The sequence below is a fragment of the Ceratotherium simum genome, chromosome 23, assembly GCF_057802395.1.
Source record: "Ceratotherium simum simum isolate JZ-2026a chromosome 23, ASM5780239v1, whole genome shotgun sequence".
Lineage (NCBI taxonomy): Eukaryota > Metazoa > Chordata > Mammalia > Perissodactyla > Rhinocerotidae > Ceratotherium > Ceratotherium simum.
This window is the reverse complement of record NC_141922.1, coordinates 17439670-17460717: the sequence shown is the minus strand read 5'-3', so window position 1 is coordinate 17460717 and position 21048 is coordinate 17439670. Positions and strand designations below refer to the sequence as shown.

The window sequence follows — 21048 nt, the reverse complement described above, 5'->3', positions numbered from 1 at the left end:
AAGCCCCGCCCGCGGTTTCCCGAGAGTCCCCGCGGCCGTGAAGGTGAGCCGGCTGTCATGGCGTTGACGGCGTCCGGGGCCTACCTGACCCACCAGCAGAAGGTGTTGCGGCTCTATAAGCGGGCGCTGCGCCACCTGGAGTCGTGGTGCATCCACAGGTGCGAGAGAGGGACCCAGGGCGCGGGGACGTGACCCGGGGGTCCCCACGGAGGCTGAGAGGCCCCGGGGTACCGGGTGGCTCAAGGACTTCGGGGACGGAGTGGGAAGGGGGCCCGTCGCCCCACGGAGCCCGCCCGTGTAGACCCGGGTTCGAATCCAGCCTTCGTCGCCGCAGCTGCGAGACCTTGAGGATTTATCTGGTCGGGGCCTCAGTGTTCCGTTCAGGAAAACACACACGCGGGACGCGGCGCAGAGGATTGCATGACATTCAGTGAAATAAAGGAAAATGCCTAAAACTGTAATTGTCATGCCTCCAGCGCTCACTAAATAATAGTTTTCTTGATGACTTTCTCGTACTTAATATTAGCAGTAATATATGTGCATTGTTTTCTTTAGTCCTCACAACTCTAGGAGTTAGGGATTATTTAGCCTTATTTTACAGATGAGGAAATAGAGCACAGAGAGTAACTTGCTGAAGGCCCTACAGCTGCTAAGTGGCTGAGCCAGGATTAAAAGTCAGGTGTCCACCTCGAAAGCATCATCGTTCTCCCACCCCTCCCATCAGCTTTCCTCTTTTTAGCCTCATCCAGTCCTTTTCACTGTCTTCACATCCCATGTAATTCTTCAGCTCCCACACAGTTCTCTTCTGTCCTCACTCTATCCATCTGAGACTAGGCTTAGAACATAGTCATAAAACTTGTAGATTTTTTTCATGGCCTAAATGTAATGCATGGTGGGGCGACAACCCAAATTTGTGAATACCAGGCCTCCACACCCTTGTCAGAATCCTAAAACCTATCCCAGGAGAAGGGCTTTTGAGAAAAACCTCTAAATGATGGAAAACTGAGTAGGCCTGGAAGAACTGTGGAGAATATCTTTTTTTTTTTTTTCTGGTGAGGAAGATCGGCCCTGAGCTAACTTATGTTGCCAATCCTCCTCTTTTTGCCAAGGAAGATTGGCCCTGGGCTAACATCCGTGCCCATCTTCCTCTACTTTATATGGGACACCGCCACAGCATGGCTTGATAAGCACTGCACAGGTCCACACCCGGGATCCGAACCTGCAGACCCCGGCCACCAAAGCGGAGGGCACGAACTACACTGCCTGGCCAGCCCCTGTGGAGGGTATCTTTGAAGCCCAGATTGCATACTTGTGATTGTTAGAAAGTCATCAACCTACTTCTCTTTGCTAGGTGGGAAGAGCGTTCAGTGTTGTAGGATTGTTAGTTTCTTCGCTGATTTTTCCTTATTCATTCATCTGACAGAATTTGCAATTCAGGTTCTATGCTGGATGCCAAATAAATAAAATAAGCCCTCTCTCTCAGCTGTGGAACTTGTGGACTAATGGGGAAGATGGGCATGTAAACAAATAGATAACAGAGAATTACCAATCTTATAAAGATGAAGGAAGTCAAACTATCAAGAATTCAGGTAGTGCTGAACTACATCTGGGAATGTTCAGGTCCGTTAGTTATGGAGGAAAGAATAAAAGTAGCTACTATGATAACACTGACTCGGTGTTTTTTTAAATCTGACTGACATCCTTTCTCAGTACTTGCCTGATTTTTCTTCCTACATTTGCCCCCATAGTGCTAGTTGTTCTCCATGGTTCCATCCTAGGACCTCTGTAATTGCTGTATATACTTTGGGCAACCTCATCTAACGCTGGGACTTGAGTTACCATCTATACTGATTTGTCTCTAGAGCTGTTTATAAGATCACCTACAGTTCTCTGAAACTCAGCTTGTCTCAAGTCTTTAAAAGCAAACTCATTTTCATTACCCCATTCTGATTCTTTTCCATAATTCCCTGCATCAGTTAATGGCATTGCTAGTAATAGTCACTCAGCTTTAAGTCTTGGAATTGTTTTCAGGTACTCCCTACTTACCCCTCTGCCAGTGATACACGTACTTGTACACCGTGTATAAGTGGACACTGATTTTTGTAAATTCTCTCCCCTGCATAATAATATTAGTAGCTGACATTAATGAGCACCGAGGAGGTACCAGGTACTGTCTTAAGTGTGTTTATGTGTTTTTGCTCATCTAATCTTTAGGACAACCTTAAGATAAAGATACTGTTATTAACACTTTTATAGAGGAGGAACCCATTAAGTAACTTGCCCCAGATTGCACAGCTAGTAAGTGGCTAAGATTCGGTCCCAAGCGATCTGACTTGAGCCCACTCCCATAACTTTCTAGTCTAAATGTTTCTCTCCTGTCACCATCTATCACCGTTGCCGGCTTCAGGCCGTTGTCCTCTGTGGCCTGGGTTATTGTCAAAGCCTCCTAAATGATCTCTGCCCGCGGTTTCTTTTAGAACCTGACCGTAACTTGCCTAAGGTCGTGCAGCTAGTGTCAGAGTCAGGATTCAAACCCAGGTCTGTCTGATTTGAGCAGTAGTGTTTCCACCATGTAATACCTCCCTTCTCATTCATCTCTGTTACTCCAGAATTTAGTGCCTAGAGCAAGGTAGGAGGAAATTCAGTAAGTTGTCATTGAATGCATGTTAAATGATCCTAAAGAGGCTGTAGCCTTTCTCTTTTGCTAATTTTTTCCTTTTTCATTTAAATCATCATTCATTTTTTGGAGGAGAGAGGGGAAGAGTGGTTAGGTTGTATTTAATATAGTATTTTTTTGCTGCTGGTGTTTGGGGAACTGCCGAGGAAGCAGTCATAATGATGTGGCTGCTCCCTTGGCAGGGTCTGGGGAGGTGCCAGGAAGTTACACTAGTCATCCAGAAGGCATTAGTGGAAGTATAGCCTCTTGTCAGACAGTAATCCTGCCCAGTTGAGTAGATAACATTTCTAATCTCCAAAATCGTTTTGGTTTAAGAGACAAATATCGGTACTTTGCCTGTTTGATGAGAGCCCGGTTTGAAGAACATAAGAATGAAAAGGATATGGTGAAGGCCACCCAGCTGCTGAGGGAGGCAGAGGAAGAATTCTGGTACAATCAGCATCCTCAGCCATACATCTTCCCCGACTCTCCTGGGGGCACCTCCTACGAGAGATACGAGTGTTACAAGGTAGGTGAAGACTACAATGGTGACCGCCTTCCAGAGGAGAACCTGCTTTTTCAAGTTCCAATGCTCAGCCTCAGAAACCACTGGCCCTTTTAGGGGCAGCTAGGAGATTTCTTTCCTGACAGTTATAGATACGTACTTTTCTTCAGGTGCCAGTTTTCTTTCTCCCAGATGACATTAAAACTTTTCTTTCTAAATTCAGCTCCAAGGTCTTGCGGTATCTTTTTGGCAAAGCAGAGTGCGAAATTACTTGGTAAATAAGTCATTTTTGGACCTTACAGTTAACCAATTTCCATTGGTGCTTAGTATTTCTGAGAAATTCTAGCTATACTTCCAAAAAAGATAAACCCACTATGGATGTTTAGAGAACGCAGGTAGGGGAGGAATGATCCCAGTGCCCCTTGGCCTGACCTTGCTCTTTTTCAGCCCTTGGCTGTTTCACTCTAAGGCATTCTCCCTTATGTTGTCCCCCCTTGTCTTCTGCTGTTCGTTGCTTAATGTCGGAAACAGTCTGATACTTGCAGTGGTTATAAAAATGCATGTTGATTTTTGTCTTCTGTCTCCTGAGCAGGCCCCGTCAGTGGCATGTAAATGTATCCTGTGGAATGACACCATGATTTCCTCTTCCGACAGGTTCCTGAGTGGTGCTTAGATGACTGGCATCCTTCTGAGAAGGCAATGTATCCAGATTACTTTGCCAAGAGAGAGCAGTGGAAGAAACTGCGGAGGGAAAGCTGGGAGCGGGAGGTGAGTCTGACCTGCCTTTTACCACAGAGTTTGGCCCACGCGGTCAACACCTGGAACGAGCTCAGGTTTTGTTCCCCACGTGCAGATGTCCAGATTCTACCTATGACCGTTACTCGGGCCCCTTGCCTCTCAGATATACGTTCATGTCAAAGTGTATTAAGTGTGACATTTACAACCATCTCACAAATAGGTTAGAGTGTTCCCTCTAGAGACCCTTTTCTGTTCTCTAATTTTGTTTCTCCCTTCCGTCTCCTCCTCAGTCCTTTGCCTGACCTTCTTGCTATATACCCTACAATCCCTTAACCTTCGTCTCCACCAGTGCCTTGGACGTTTTTCACTCATCTTATGGTGTCTGATTTACCTTTTTAAAAGCTCACTCCTGCTGTTGTGTGAAGAATATATTGGAGAGGGCAAGGGGAGAAGTGGAGAGACCAATTTGGGATTATTGCAGTTTAATCAGAAGATTATGGCAACCAGCACTAGGGTGGATGCAGTAGATATGGAAGGAGACAGATTCAGGATATCGTTTGGAGGGACATGAAGATTGATTGGAGGAATGAAGAATGAGTTCCAGATTTTAAGCTTTAACCTCTGGAGTTTGGTGATGGTGTTTATTGAGATGGGGAGGAAACAGGTGTCAGAGGGAAAATCAAGTGTTCAGTTTTAAATTCATTAAATTTGAGAATCCTGTGAGACATCATGTGCAGATGTCAGTAGGCAACTTTGGATGTAGGAATCTGGGACTCAAAGGAGAGATTTGAGCTCGAAATAGAAATTTTTGAGTTATCAGTTGTTTTAAAAGCCACGGAAATGTATGAGACTCTTAAGAGAGAGTAGAGAGAGAAGAAAAGTCGCAGGAGCTCCCACTTGTAGAGGCCAGGAAAAGGAGACCGAGGAGCCTGCAGCAGGGAGAGGGGAAATGAGGGGCTGTGACAGCGGAGTCTAAGAGAAAGTGTTTCAGGAATTGGGGGGGGCGGGGCGAAGTCACCTTTGCTGCAAGTTGCTAAAAGGTGGAATAGAGGGAGCACTGGAAATAACGTCCAAAGACTTTGGCTGTAGGAAGGGCATTAGTGGCCTTGACTAGAGCCTTTTCTGGAGGGTTTAATCCCACTGATAATAGTGAGCAGAAAGTGAGGAAGAGAAGACAGGAGGAGGAGAGAATTCTTGAAAAGTTTTGCTGAGAACAGTAACTGGTCAGGAACTGGAGGCCAAGGGATTATTTTAAGAAAAGAAAAGATGATGTGTGTATGCTGATGAGAAGATTTGGGGCAAGGGAGAAATTGATAATGTTGAAGAGAGATGAAATAGGTAAAGGAGGAAAGTTTCTGAGAAGAGGGATGGGATCCTGAGCATGTATGGAGGCCTTTGAAAGAAGGGGTTCTTCCTTCATTATAAGTGGACAAAAGATGTATATAAATACATTTGGATTAGAAGTTTTGATGATGGGAAAATGACAGACTTCTATGTAATGGCTTCTTTTTTTAGTGAAATAAGAGGAAAGGCTAAGAAGTGGGTACAGCACGTTTGGAGACTGTGGAAAAGGTGTGATAATCACTGGGAGAGGATGAGGAGGATGAGCTTGCTGGAGAATAGTAATAAGATTGCCACGTAGTGGTGAAGGCCCATTTGAAGTCAGAAATAATGTATTGTGACACTAATTTGTTCTAGTTTTTTTTTTTCTCTTGAGTAATACTAAACTGTATGGGTGCCAGCTTGAAGGTGGATGGTGCGGTTTGTCCACTATCACGAGTGACAGGGACTTGAGCTTATTCAGAAGAGAGTGATTATCATGAAGGAATCTAGGCTGGATAAAGAAGGGAAGTAAAGACAGGAGGCTGACGCAGAGAGAAGGGCAATTTGGGTGGGAGGATCTGTGGACTGGCAGTCTCTGCTAGTTTCAAGTATTATTTTCAAGGGAGCATTTAAGCAAATGAGCTGGAAGGGGACACTATGGTTGGATGTTGGGATATTTGAATTCATGATCTTGAAAGTTGTGCTGGTTCTGGTGATAAGGTCCAGGATGTTGACTGTTGGAAATCCTTGGCCAAGGTGGAGTGGAAGGAAAGGCAGTGTGACCAAGGAGGGCAATGTTTTCTGAGAAATGTCTCAGCATCTGGAAATGTGAGGTGTGTTTACTTGTGAAGAGCAGCCGGTTCATTCTGCAACGGCAGATCAGCACGATAATCTCCTTTTCTCCCCAAAAACAAGTTCCTCCTTTCCCTATTCTGTCTCTTTGACATTATTAAGCAGCACATGTGCTTGAGGCTCAGGTTAGCCACAATCCAGAATTGACTGTTCTGGAGGAAGCTTCAGAAAATCGTTGATCTGGAAAGTGGGTCTCTTAGGTCTCCTCCTCTGTTAGGACAGTGATAGTCTTGGGGGTCGCTGGAACTAGGGTAGCTGGGCAATATCAGGCAGAACTGAGCACATTTTTACGTCTGATTTCATGTTATTTCTTGCCCTGTTTGCTATTTGGGGGGCTTTAAAATTTACATCCCTAACGTATATGAATTGAGGTTTCTTAGTGGTGCTTTTGGAGAGCACTTAGCTGAGACACAAAAATAAATGTTTTTGTTGGAGGGAACAAGTGGGAAGATCCTAACAAGGAGAATTAGAACGGTAATTGTTATGGTTTTGCCTAATGAATACGACGTGGAGTAAGAGGGTATGTTCTCAGCTTTGCTGTTTTAAGAATGGGAAAACCTTTAAGGAGAATAGCTTGTCTGAGTTACAGTGTAGGTATAAAAATAAGGCAGGTATGTGTAAAAAGCACTTGTCAGCAGTGAGAATCATATGGTGTGTAATGTGACACACAACAGCAGGCAGATTTTACAGCCAGTTTGGCTGCTTTTCTAATCGTTCCTTCCTTACCCCTTTCTAGGTTAAGCAGCTGCAGGAGGAAACCCCGCCTGGTGGGCCCAACACTGAAGCTTTGCCCCCAGCCCGAAAGGAAGGTGATTTGCCCCCACTGTGGTGGCATATGGTGACCAGGCCCCGGGAGAGGCCCATGTAGAGAGAGGAAAACATCTCACCAGTCGTGCTTGCAAGTAATATAAGTTACAGAGCATACACACACTAGCCCTAATAAAAATAACTCAACGTGGTCTGATGTGACTGACGTGTTCTTCTGTCTGAGGATTAACGTGATGCCAAGTGACTGAGCCACTGGTGTACCCGTTGTGCACATAAAGTATGTGAAATGTAGTCATCAAATGTGTTTTCTTCCCCATTCAGTCATGTTGATAGCACATGTTATCAATAAGGGAAGATGATGCAGCAGAACCAGATACAAGATTTACTCTGAAGATTGAGCCTAATTGAAGGCTTAATTAGCTATAGTGACTGGAAGGAATACGAAGCCAAGAGAAGGTATGCTAATACTGAGGACTTATGATACGTTTTTGGTTTTCTAAAGGTTCCACTAAGGGAATTTTAGTTTTGATTAAAAGGAAAACTCTCCCTAAGCAGCACACATTCAGCAGATAAGCATGGAATTGATGGGATTTGCTCAGGAGTGGAGGTTTGATGGTGGGGGTTAAAGGGCCCAATCTGGGATGAAACTTGGTGGCACTAATTTTGGAGGCAATTTTCCAGCTTTGCTTCCTCTCCTGTAGCTTGGATTGTCTGCAGACTCAAACGTAAGGGGATAGCAGAACTCTAAAATGTTTGAAGAAGTTTCCATAAAAGGTAAAGCTATTTTTTAAACTGTCAGCCAAAACCAGCTACTTTTAGATCTTAATAACGCATTAGAACTGTATTCAAATGCTTAGTTCCGGCAAGTAGTGTTCTTAGGGCTTATCACCATCACAAAAGTAATGTTTTGTCCGTTTTCTAAGTAAGCTCAATCTGAGTCTCAGTCCATCTTCTAACATTTGACGAAGACTTCCAACGGAATTTTAAGAAGACTTGAAATACAGGACTTTTTCCCTAGTGGTTCTTTATTTATAATGTAGGCTGAAGCAATTGTTACAAGGTAGAAGGGAGACACATTACACAATTGTTATTTATACAAGTTGAGAACAAACAACTGCACAGGGAGAGGCCAACTCTCAGTACAAACTAGCAACTAGACCACAATAGTTTACCTTTAGAAACGATTCCTTTATTTCAGCTGTGACGCTGCTTTTACAATATGCAACACACAAACCGAACTACCCAAGGTGTTTTGTCACATTCTTTCTACAGCGAATTTGGCAACATTTTATATTAAATTTATTCAGATTATGCTAACGTTTAAAAACTAAACAAGTGAACAGCTGTACCAAGGTACAGTTACATCCATTTATTTCAAAGGTTTAAAATACCACTTTTATCTATTGTGATTACCTTACTGTGATTTCTGCTTTTGCAAAAACCATCTCAAGCATCATATGCACAATGCATCAGCTACTTTTAGTCATCAAGATTGGTGGGCTAAACCACAGGCACTACTGTTGCTTATATTCTGTAAAAGGAGCTTGTTTTTCAAAGAAAAAATGCTAATAGTTTCTAATAATCATGCCTTTGCTTTAAAGCCATAACATAAAATGTCCTTGAGCGATCACAGCAGTGTTAAATGTTAATATATAGAACAGTGACTATACAGGTACGTTACTCTCACATCCAATGCAGTTATGTGTTAAAGCATAAGATTATGTAATTGAAGATCAGAGCCAACAGAAATCTCCAAGGTCTAGGGGACCCACCAAGCTCCTCATCCTTGAAAAGTTCAGTCACAAAGAGCACTTTCAACCGACCAACTGCTAATGGGCTTGCTTGCTTTTTTAAACATCACTGTATTCTCCAAACGTGGTCCCTCTAAATCTATAAATCTCGGTTGGCATCAGGGGATGGGCATTAGAACAAATTTAACTTTCACTTAAAGAAGGAAAGACATAAATCCATTCCAAAAAACATTACCTGGAATACAAAATGAGGGACAATATAGTGGTCAGATTCCCAGCGACAATAAATAAATCCTCCTCTCTTCAATATTTAGTATGAAGCCAATTAACTGCCATTTATTTAAAAGAAGATAAGAAAAACAAGCCCCCAGATTGGGAAACACATTGGCAAGTTGCTAGACTTCAAGCTGGTTACCCTTGTTAAATCCGCTCGAGTTTTTTCAAAATATTTGGGCTTTTCAATGCGCCCAGCCTGCTGGGCACAGTTAGTAAAGGCATTTGCTATATCTAAGAATTCCCTGCTATCATTTTAAAATGTTTTCACATTTTTAAAACTGCCTTACCCTTTTGGATGTATTTGGATTCAATGCAAGTGGGTATAACAGACGAGTAACTAAAGTGGAGGATCCTATGTCTACCCAGTGGCAGCGGCATGCACGGGATTGGAGGTGGGTGCTGTGTGCAGTCAAAAGGAATCGTGGGAGAAAGAAGTCCTTAAACACCCTACAGAAACAAACACTGTAATCCAGTATGGCTTATTTGGATGCATTTACCATGAAGCTACTAGAAATTCAACCTACGAGGCTACTCTTAAATGTAACAGGATCGGCTATGTTGACAGTGTGCCCCTCCCACGGCCCTCCCCCCAATCCCAACACAGTCTACCATTTCCAGATTTTCTTCACTCTGAGTATTGCTCGTCAATTGTTACTCCTGCTTTTCTCATTCAGAACACAGTATATTTAAATGAAGATTTTACCCCTTATCCATTTTGTTTGTACATTAAAATAACTTGAATTTGTGTCTAAGCCAGACGACTACAATGCATCTACAAAAGCTTGCAGGAAAAAGAAAAAATCTAAGTATAGTTATCCTTTTTTCTGAAGTTAACTACTTCATGGTTCCCCTGCCCTGACCCCCCCCCCCCTTATGCATTTAAAATTTTACAAAGACTTGTAAAAAAGTTAAATGGAATTTGGCACCTTCAGAAAAATCAAAAGGGAAACTAAGATTAAAATGTGCAGAAAGAAAATTCTCAATATTTACAAATTAAAAGGTCAAGATTATGTCAGTTACATGTGTTGCTTTTAATTCTCATCTAAAGGTGTTGAGTACTTTCAAAAGAGCTGTATTCTGAGTTGCCTACAAAATCTTTTGTTTGATTAAGGATTGGAATGGATCAAGACAAATTAGGTTTTATTAATTGAACAGTTCATTCCTCACTGGCAGCATTTCTCGTGAGCCTAAGAGAGGCGAGGGGCTGAGCGGTCGTTTGTCGTTGTCTTCTTCAGCCTCACCCCCCTGCGGATGGCGTTCAGCATGTCTTCTCCTTGCGGGCTCTCTCTCGGGCTCAGGTCTGCAGGATCACTCTCTGGAATCAGGCCTGGGGAGGCAGTGGCACTTGAGGGATCCCTTTCCTGGTCTTCGGCCTCGCTTTCTGGAATCGCCTGTCTGTGCTCCTCGGGGATACTTGGCTTCGGGCCTGGAAGAGGAGGGTTGACGGAGGCTTGGCCACTCCACATGGAGGAGGGCATGCTGGTGACACCCTGGGGGCCCTCACCCACAGACGGTGACTCGGGGCTGTGCTCACCCCGCTCCTCTGGCCCATCTGGGGTTGGCAACACCCCAGGGAGGTCTGGGACGGTTGGGGTCTTGACAGGGATCACAGGTGTCTTGATGGGGATGGGACCAGCTCCAATGGTCCCCCGGCGGACAGAAGGTTTGGTGGAAGGGGTCCGTCGGATGGTTGCAACCCCTGGGGTGACCATAGCAGGTCCGAGGGTGGTGGGGAGGCCAGCAGTTGAGGCCGGGCGCTTGGCTTGGAACATCCGTCGGTAGGACTGGCTGATGTCACTGTTTCTCGGAATGGTGGAGGATTTGTCAAACTCCTGCTGATCTGCCTCCTGGTCACCACTTACAGAGAAATAATCGTAATCTGAAACTGATTATAGTATCTGATTAGAAATATCCAAGGCAGCAGCTTTGCTTTTTGATTTTGTGTTAGAAGAACAAAAGCACAAGGGGCAGAGCACTTCACCCACAATCTCACCCCAAGCCTATCCCCGCAGAGTAGGCACGCACTCAAATACCATTGAGAGGTGAAGGGTGTAAAACTGGCAGGCTGCAGCAAAGCTACCTCGGAGCATCTCTAGGAGGAATAACGGGGATGGAAAGAGAAAATATATTCTACAAACCCTCCCGTCCAGAATGCAACATGAGAAGCAAACCTCAAACGGAGTATCACAGACCTTACTATCTCCCTCGTAATTAACTCATCAGGCGAGGGCTAGTAAAAGAATGAGACACTGGCAATGAGCCCCTGAAAATAGGTACAAAGATAGGTTCCATCAGTGATGTGTGGTCACTTCCTCTCAAAAAAATGGGGTCACGTGGGAGGGAGAAGCTTACAGATTAAACATCTTAGAGCAGGTGTCTGAACAGCAGCACGACTGACATTTGGTGCCAGATAAATTCTTTGTCGGCGGCGGCCGGGGGGCCTTGCTGTGTATTATAGGATGTTTAGCAGCATCCCTGGCTTCTACCCACAAGATGCTGGTAGCACCCCCTCTAGTTGTGACAACCAAAAAGTTCCCCAGACCTTGCCAAATGGCCCCTGGGGAGCAAAATCACCTCCATTGAGATCCACTGTCTTAGAGGCTTTGACTGACGGACTGCAAATAGGCTTGGTGAGCTATCACAGACTATTCTAGCTGCTAGGCAGCCATCTGGCTGGCTTGTGTGTGTAATGGGATGGGGGTGAGGGAGGCAGGGCTGACAGAGGATTTGGCTGGAATAGGTTCAGAGCTAGGGCTTCAGACTCGAACAGACCTTGGGTTCAAACTCCAGCTCTGCTTCTTATTCGTTGTGTGCACTGGGGCAAGTTACTGAGCCTCAGTCTCCCCATATGTAAAATTGGGATAAAAATACTGATTATATAAGTGGTTATGAAGAGTCAATGGAGGGGCCGGACCCGTGGCTTAGCGGTTAAGTGCGCGCGCTCCGCTACTAGCGGCCTGGGTTCGCATCCCGGGTGTGCACCGACGCACCGCTTCTCCGGCCATGCTGGGGCCACGTCCCACATGCAGCGGCTGGAAGGATGTGCAGCTATGACATACAACTATCTGCTGGGGCTTTGGGGGAAAAATAAATAAAAATTAAAAAAAAAAAAAAGAGTAAATGGAAAAATAAATATGAAGTGCTAAAACACAAATGACGTTATCATCATTAAAAGCATCTGAGTTCAAATTAGGGACTACCCTGTACCTTGAGGTACCTTGAGGGTGAAAAACGAGAGAAGTTGTGAAGGTCCAGTCACTTCCTTAGATGGCAGCTACCTGACAACTACAGATCAGCTCTCTGAAGCATCCGAGATGACGAGAACGATTCTGAAGCCCATCTGCTAGCCAGGGCTCATGATGTGGTTCAATGGACTCCCTGCTCTTCTGCCTCCTCCCCGCAGGGAGGACCACCCCTTTTCCTCACCTGGCACTGCTCAGGAAGCCCAACGGGAAACCCCCGGCTGCCTGTACCTTGGGAGGGGATGGTGTCCTCAGAGCAGCATGGGGTGGTCGTCTGGGTGCTGTAGCCACTGGAGCACTGAAGTGAGTCCCGGCTGCTCCTCTGGGTGTCCAGCTGGAGGCCCCGAGACAGAGCCAGCGCTAGTTCCTCACAAGCCTCCATCTCCTCACCAGGCTGCAGGTTGGAGGAGAGAGAGGCATAGACAAGCTACCAGGGCCATGAGTCCCCCTGATGTCCCCAGAGCCTTTTGGGGTGGAGTCTCTTTTTTTTTTTTTGTGAGGAAGATCAGCCATGAGCTAACATCCATGCCAATCCTCCTCTTTTTGCTGAGGAAGACTGGCCCTGGGCTAACATCTGTGCCCATCTTCCTCCACTTTATATGGGACGCCGCCACAGCATGGCCTGACAAGCGGTGCCTTGGTGCGTGCCCGGGATCCGAACCTGGGCCGCCAGCAGCGGAGCACGTGCACTTAACTGCTACGCCACGGGGCCACCGAGGTGGAGTCTCAATATTACTTCTATTCTGCCCCGGAGAACACCAAATGTCTGTGGGCCCAGGGGGCTATCAACTTGCTAGGGTCCTACCCACGCTCTAGCAGGTTCTACGTGTCTGATTCCCACACAAGGCTTTTCCCCAGGGGGTTTCTCAATGCTGTAGAGCAGCTAGTAGGGGAAAGGGGCTCAGGTCCCTCCAGCTACAAGGCTCAGCTGAACTCAGCCCCCAGTTGCTGGCCAGCATATGGCCACCAGCCAGGTCCCAAGGGGCCCAACCTGCTGTAAAGAACAAGAGCGTCACCCTGCTAGCAGCCGACACGGTCATGCTCCGTGGTCTCTGAGCCTCCTCAGCAGTGGCAGGCGCACCGCCCGCAGCAGCGGGTCCTCCTCCGTTGGGGTCGGGCTCCCGCTTCTCTTTGCGGCGCTGTAGGGTGTTCACCAGAGGCTGATCGTAAGGCCCTGGCTTAGCCCAGTCCTAAGGAGAACAAGTGTGGTCAGGCACCAGGGCCTGTCTCTATCCGGAGGGCTGCAGCAACCCTCCAGATGGCTGCCCACAGAGGGCGGCTGGGCCCCTTAGGGGAAGCTCAGGCTGGGACAGGCCAGCAGGCCCCTTCTATGGCCTCACCCCGCTCTGAAAGAAGGGAGTGGAAGACCCCTTGGGGCCCCCTGGGTACCTCCCCATTCCTCCTATCTGCCCAAAGATTAAAGCCCTCAACAACCAGGCAGACAGCCTGTGGGTCTTAGACTTAGTTAACAGCCTCCTAACAGCAGGCCAACTGTCTAAGGTGTGTGAAGGCACCAGCCAGGGAAGAGCTCGTCCCCAGGGACCAGGCCCTCCCTCCTGACGACGGGAGGAACCCTCTCCTCTAGCAGCCAAAATGACGTCACTTGAGCAGAGTGGCCACCAGGGGGCACTAAAGGAACCTCAGCCACTCTCCCTGAAGCTGAACCTCCACTTCCGGGAAACTAGGCCCCCAAAGGGGACTTCAGGATGTGCCCTCTGAGGTTCGCAGGTAGGAAGGGAAGACCCCTGGGGTCAGTACAAAGATTTTGAGGATCCTGAGGGGTCCAAGGCACCTCTGAGGGATGAAGTCAAGACTTGCTCAAAATGTTGGCAGCCTAGGGACCTACTATTCAAATTAGGGGCCTCCTCTCAAAATGGAGCAGAATATCCTGCTGGCATCAATTGGACTTGCTAGGAAATAATTTTAAAACTTTGGTTTTATATTAAAGTAAACATGTTTTAATATAAAACAATCAAGACTAAAAGTCTGCCTGTACTTTTAAGATAAAACATGATAAGACAAAACATGTTTTGGGTTATGGTTCCGTTACCATGGCCCAATAAGGCACTCATCAGGGGAAGTCTGGAGAACACGGTCGAGGAGGACAGTGCCTCCCAGTCCCTGATAACACTGACACCCTCAGGTGGCCCCCAGGAGGGCAGAACTGGGACTTTCAACTTGGAACTGATGTCCCGGCAATGCCACATCTGGTCTACTGTGTAATAGGGGTGAACTAATGTTTCCTCTCCAAGCTCAGCTCCACGTGGAGATCTCTATCTCACAGCTGCCTACTGCTGTGTGGTTCTTCCCAGTGGGAATTAACTTAGGGAGAGGTGTTATGGGGAAGAAGGCAGAGTGTGAAACGAAGGGGGTGAGGAGGGATTCGGGGTGAGGATCGTGGGACAGGAGAGGGGTGAGCACAGAGGCAATGGTGGGGGGAGAGAGGGTGAGTGAGAGGAGGGAGGAGAGACACAAACCTTCCAGCTAGGGATCTGAGATGACGGGAACATGCCGGGCCCAATGGTGTAATAATGAGCGTAGTCTGGAAGGTGGACAGAGGTGACCCGAGGGAGCAGGCGGGAGGCAGGCAGGCAATGAGGGAAAAGGCTTGCCCCCACGGGCCCCACATGGGACTCGCTTGATAAACTATAGTGAGGAAACCCGTTAGACAACTAGAAACAAAACAAAAAAGGGGGAAAAAAAGGAAAAAAAATTAATATAACAGGATGAGTGTGGAGATACAAGATGGCATTGACATTCAAGGGAGGGGGCAGACCTGAATATTTATAAATAAAACCAACATCGGGGCTCTGCTGCTCGTGGACAATCCCTGATACGAGAGAAGAAAGCCAGGGTGCCAAGAATGCACATGTGTTTGACACCAAATAAATATTCAGTTGAGGAACTATCTCATCTACATTTTAGAATAGTTTGGAAATTGATCAGTGTCCTTAATTTCTGGTGTTCAATTATTTAACTAACGAAGCATCATTTCATTCGTTCATCTCACTATGCAAATTGAAAAATTCTAAAGCGTCTTCAACTGAATCTGTTCATTCTAAGTTTCCAAAATCATCACACTGTTCAGAAGCAGATTCCAAATCGGGGTGAAGTGGGGGTTGCAAATTAAAAGGCAGAGAAGTACACAGCCTCTGACGCAGTGAAATGTCATGTCCGACGGTGTGGTGACAAGGAGGCCGAGGTAGGTGGGGTGCTTGGGGCGGGGAGTGGGGAGATGGATGAGCACACGACGCTGTTCTGGGAAGGAGCCTTCACACCTCTGAGTTCCCCATACCCATTCCTCTCCCTCGGGAGGACCACAGGGTCATTGCACAGGAGCCAGGCACCCATTCAAGAAACAGCCCTCAGCCTTGTCCCTCCCTGTCCCCCAGAGAGGCCGCTCTTGATGTAAATTTTGAGTTTCTAGGTTCCTGCAGCTATGCTGGTGAGCAGCAGGCAGCGGAGGGGCGGGAGGGGCAGGGCAGGGCCGCCGTGGTTGGGACCCCCGCGGTCACCTTCTCTGTGGACGCCCAGGCGCCCATGGTGGAGCCTGAGCTGACTGAGGTGGGCGAGCTGCACTCGCTCACTGACTGGCAGGTTTCGGAGGCTTCAGAGGAGGCCGAGCTGGACGAGTTCTGCAGCAGAGGAGGGACCACACGAGGGGACCGACAGAATCCAGACCACACGCCACCAAAAAATAACAGCACAGAACAAACAGAAGATGGGGGCGGGATGGGGAAGGGCACGCACAGACAGAGACAGACACACACACAGAAGAGGGAAGGATGAGAGAAGCAGAGGGTTAGGGTTATTTTTCCCCAAAGCTGCACCCACACAGAGGCTTCCAAGACCTTGAAAAGAAGCGTGAGACCCGGCAAGCTCCCACCAGACTGTAAGCCCCCAGGACCCTGGTTTGTGTGCGTCGAGTGCACGGCTGTGTGCCCAGTACGGGAGAGCTGGTCAAGGCTGGAACTCCCTGTGTCTGCCTGGGCATTTCTTCCCGGCCACAAGCCCAGGTGCTGAGGGAGGCCCCGCCTTTTACACCTCTCAGACCCATGGGCATCATTTATTACATGAGTATGGACCCCCAACCTGGGCTTTTTGCTCCCCATCTGGACTCTCCTTCCATCACGTGCAGCCTCTGCATCCCTGAGGGAGGGTTTCCAGCTATGAAGCTGCGTCTTCACGAGACACGTTTTTAGGTGTCTCTGCCTAGGGAGTGATTTTGAGGTTTGGGGCTGTGAAGCCCTGCGGTCAGTGTGATGTTTCCAGTGGCCATCGTAGGGAGGGATGAAGCATCTGGAGAGATCTGGGACATTACAGAAAGGAGGTCTGACGGGAAAACATCTCTTTATTAAACCTCCAGTCCCCACCAGTCTCCCCGTGTCGGCCAGTGCACGTGCTCTCGGCTCAGTCTCCCAACCAGTGGCTGAGGCAGGGACCGTGCCGGGTAGTTCACCACTTCATCTCGACTTTCTAGTCCCATACTGGCACATGGCAGGTGCTCAAAATTACTGAATAGATGAGTGACAATGACCATCTCTTCCATGTAAACTGGGTTCCCCAGGGTAGTGCTTTGGGCACACCCAGGTATTCGCTTTATGTTTTTTTCACTGTTAACTGCAATCTCTGACTCATCCCGGGTTTTATTTTATTTTATTTTATTTTATTTTATTTTATTTTATTTTATTTTATTTATTGTGTGTGTGTGGAAGCTAACATCCATTGCCAATCCTCCTCTTTTTGCTGAGGAAGATTAGCTCTGAGCTAACATCTGTGCCCATCTTCCTCTATTTTGTATGTGGGATGCTGCCACAGCATGGCTTGATGAGCAGTGCGTAGGTCCATGCCTGGGATCCGAACCTGCAAACCCCGGGCCACCGAAGCGGAGCACATGAACTTAACCACTACGCCACTGAGCCAGCCCCAGATCCCGTTTAAGTCCAGCCCTATAGGGGTCTACTATGATTTCCCCAGAAGTCTTCCTGTATTCACTGTCAAGGAGGCCACGTGGTTCTGTCCATCTCTCTCACACGACAAAGAAAGAAAGGTTCCTGCAAAGGGACAGAGCTGTAGCTTTCCCATCCTGCAGGCAAGGAACCAAGAAGACACTCCCTGCGCACGGGCTCCGTGGAGCCAGAGTAAGGACAGGCCACACAGGGGACGCCCCGGCTGCTCTTCAAGCTCAGCATCTGGTGAGCAGCCCAGGATCCGAAGTCTGAAGGTCTGGGTTTAACTTACATTTCTGCCACTTCTCAGTTGAGGAATCATGGGCTTAATCTCTCTAAACTTCATTTTTTTTCCATCTTTAGAATAGGGATCAATAATATCTAACAGATGAAGATAAAATGAGATTTTATATGTAAATGTGTCTGTTTATGTAGTGCTGAATCAAGTGTAAATAAAACTTATCGCTGTAAGTACATTTAACTTGAAAAACAGAACCAGCAAACCAGCTCACAACTGCAGGTGCGTATTTCTTTTGACTTCTGCTCATTTTTTTCTAAAGAACTTCTTGCCTCAACAGAATGAACAGCTCTAGGACAAGACCCTTAGGCACACAGGGTCCTGCTTCCGGGCACACGTAGGTGAAGCCACAATTTGAAAAGAGCAGATGGAGGAAAATGGGAGAATGCTTAATATGTTCTGTCACTTGGCATTCATTTATCCTCGTGTACCTGAGTGGAGAAATGAAGGGCTTTTGCCCCCTTGTAGGTGTGTGTTCCCTTCCTCCCACCCTAAATAAAGGTAATATTGCTGCCTGCAAGAGACTGTATCCTCTGGCCTATGTGATCTGTACAGTTTCCTTAAATTTCCCCTCTACCTTATAATTATAAGCAGCCATAATGCCTTATCTAAAAATAGACTTCTCTATTAAATCTGCAGCATCCTTGAACTTATTAAAACTACGCTAGAGTTGCTAGCCAAGCATCTCTTGGGCACTGGCTTTCAGATTTAAATAAATCCCAACAAGCCACCTTCTGCGTCCCTCAGTGTTACTGGGGGCAGAAACCCTCGCCTCAGCCTGACCCACACTCCGTCTCGGACAGGAAGGCTGACGCACACAGCCTCTCTTTTTCAGAAAGGAGTGTCACTGCGCAATCCGATGTTAGTTTGTCAGTTGATTAAAAACACACACAGAATTAGGCTGCACGTAAGAATAGCCTTTGAGGAATCGCAAATTCCTGTTTTCCTTCCAACCATTCACACTCTCTGCTTGCGCGACACACAGGTGTGGTTTAGTGCAGCACATGGCAGGGGACAGAGGGGTGACACCTTAGAGACCACGCCAAAGTACCCCAGCTGGGACAAGCATGTTAGAACTTAAAGCCGCAGCTCTTGGCCAGTGCTTTTCCGTTTGAAATTGAGTCACTGTCCCAGGAAGACAGAGAAAGGCCATAGTCTTCTGGGAGGGCTGAAAAACGCCAAAGGGGGCACTGGGCCAAGAAGCTCTGGGTTCACCAATGTCAGACACATCGGGCAAGTAACATTCCGGCTTAGGTTCCCAAAACGTCTCAGCTGCATCCTCTATGTGAAGTGCTCCCCAAAAGACTCTCCCAGGGGCGCCTCACGGCTGAGGTGGAGCAGAAAGGGCTCTGGACCAGCTGCCACACACCCTCGTTCCAGGTCCTTGACCTGCAGGTGACATGACTGTGCAACTTGGGCAAGTCACTTACATCTCTGAGCCTCCATTTCTGCAACAAAATGGGATAATGATACTTGACGTGGTTGTTGGAAGGACCACACAGATAACACATGTAGGAGGCCCTGGGATGGTACCTGGCACACAGTACACATTCAGTGACCGTTAGGCAAATTGGATACCTGGATAAACAAGACAAGCACATGACCTCAGTCCAAAGGATCTTGGACCAAAGGCTGCGGTCAGCCTCAAAATGCACACATGGGCTTGAAGTCACCATGTTCCCCAGCAGATGGCGCTATGGGGCATCCTGGATGTTCACGTTTCTTGGTGTCTCTATGGTGTGCTGCTTACTAAGTGAGAGGCCAACCCAATGGCACTAAGAGAGGACAGAAGGTGAAGGGTGTTTTCACACCCTGCCCAGCTCCTGCCTTCTGCTCCAGCTGGAACCACTGGGCAGGGCTGGGTCTAGTCCACCTAACCCAACTGTGTTTGAAGAGACTCAACACCTCCCCTTCTCCCAAGAAGCAAAATGCCAACAGAATTACCTGCAAGGGCTCTGATGATTCATTCTCATTCTCAACACAAAGTGAGAAAAGGAACCTGAGAGTGCCAAGCAAGGGTCCGAGGCGCTGTTCAACGATAGGATCTCCTCCATTCAAAGAGAACCAGAGCTTGGCGGGGAGGAAGTGTCACCACTGTGCGATGCCATTATACTGTCATGCTAAGCTGGGGACTTGCAGGGATGCCAGAGAGTGGCCATTGTCTACTTACGTGTGAGAACCCCCCAAACCAATGTGGTGACTCAGCCATCACCAGCCTAGAGACTGGCTCCAAACCCAACTTATAGTATCTCTCCCTTTTGGGGAACAACACATCTAAAGATGAGAAATTAAACCAGAGCTTTCTCATGTCAGAAGACAGGAGTCTGTCCAAGCCAAGGTCCTTCTTTGGTTCCAGCCATTGATGGTGGCCTGGGCACCAGGTGTGACGGTGGCTCCTGGAGCCAAGTGCACCCTTACCTGGTTGGGGGCCTCTGGCGGCATGGGGGACGGCGACTTGGACTGGAAGGCGTCCTGGGATATGAACCCTGAGTCATGGGAGGACACGCTGGACAGCCGCACGGGCGCCTGCTGGGCCAGGTTGGAGCTGCGGTAGCGGTAGTGGGAGCTGGGAGAATGCGAGTGGGAGCCGCTGGACCGGGAGTCGCTGCTGTTGACGCTGTTCAGGCTGCTGCGGGGGGCAAGTAGAGGGGAGGCAGGCAGGGAGGGTCAAGAGGAGGGGTACGAGGAAGGAGGGGGACAGAGAACAAGGGGGCAGAGGAAGGAGAACAGATGTAATCAGCTCTGTGCCCCCAAGAAGCCACACAAACAATCAGAAACGTTTTCAAAACACCAAACCATTAAGCTAATAAACACAAGGTTTTTTCACGTGAGCAAGGGGTAAAAATCCAGCCGCCAGGACTCAGTTTTCGGATGCGGCAATGAGGCGTCCTTAGGATGGAGGCCTGTGATTCTAAGGAGTCAAGTGCTACTCAATTCTGCCATATTGATCTACCACCAAAGCTAGGGGACCTGATGTCTGCGGCACGAAAAGAGATGGGGCTCTTCTCTGCCCATCTGCTTGCAGAAACCACGACCCTGTAGCAAAAACCACGAAGGCTTCCGCGTGACCGGAATGGAATATGCAAGCGTCCCCTTAGACGGACCATCTGGGTCAAGGAGACCAAGGTCAACCCAGCCAACCACTGCCTAGGGGCTGCAGGCACCAAGGGACTTCTCAAGGTGACTTCATCCTCGGCGAGCCTGGTTCAAGACCACTGTAGAGAACATCAGCAAATCATCTCAGCGTTTGTGTCAATGTGTTTCATCTTTTATTAACAAAGTTGATGCTTTAATGAATGGCTTTACCCTGATCACAGGTGGTTCTCTGTTAAAATATCTGTGAGCCTGGCGTGAACAGCACATCTGGCAAGAGGCAGGCAGCTTTCAGCAGCTAAAGGCAGTCAATGCTAAGCTGTTTGCTTCCGAGAATAAACAGTAAACAGGATGTTGAAAAATGACACACCCCCTCTGGGTGTTCTGTCCACATTCCTCTTCCAGTCACAAGAAATATGCTCTCCCCTCTGTATAATAACTCAGAAAATGGAAACCAGAACACTGAACCAAGTCCCAGGGTCCAAACAAGCAAAGCTGACAGAAATGAAGCTGCTTGTAGAAGCAGCCGAAGGGATGAAATAAACAACCCAGCCCGGGATTAAAGAGTTTGTGGTTTCTGCTCCCAACCCTGCAAGA

General features: G+C 47.7%; 2 protein-coding genes across 11 annotated transcripts in view; one reads left to right on the top strand and one right to left on the bottom strand.

Annotated features, from left to right (window-relative positions):
• Positions 1-20: 20 nt before the first annotated feature.
• On the top strand, positions 21-7033 carry NDUFB9 (NADH:ubiquinone oxidoreductase subunit B9). The gene is made up of 4 exons (XM_004431080.2): positions 21-158; positions 2993-3185; positions 3816-3929; positions 6811-7033. The coding sequence occupies exons 1-4, from the start codon at positions 58-60 to the stop codon at positions 6940-6942; spliced, it is 540 nt and encodes a 179-aa protein (XP_004431137.2). The 5' UTR covers positions 21-57; the 3' UTR covers positions 6943-7033.
• An 816-nt stretch (positions 7034-7849) lies between these two features.
• Positions 7850-21048, bottom strand: part of MTSS1 (MTSS I-BAR domain containing 1) — a 161103-nt gene continuing 147904 nt past the window's right edge. For 3 of the 10 annotated variants that reach the window (XM_087447469.1, XM_014787973.2, XM_004431078.3), the window contains 5 exons: positions 19777-19987; positions 14589-14783; positions 13128-13301; positions 12343-12505; positions 7850-10754 (listed from right to left, as the gene is read on the bottom strand). In XM_087447469.1, coding sequence (XP_087303595.1) covers positions 10057-10754; positions 12343-12505; positions 13128-13301; positions 14589-14783; positions 19777-19987 — 1441 coding nt within the window. In that variant the 3' untranslated portion in view covers positions 7850-10056. Of the gene's footprint in view, positions 10755-12342; positions 12506-13127; positions 13302-14588; positions 14784-15626; positions 15747-19776; positions 19988-21048 lie in introns of all 10 variants that reach the window. The other 7 variants (XM_087447465.1, XM_087447466.1, XM_014787974.2 and 4 more) reach the window with 4 other exon arrangements.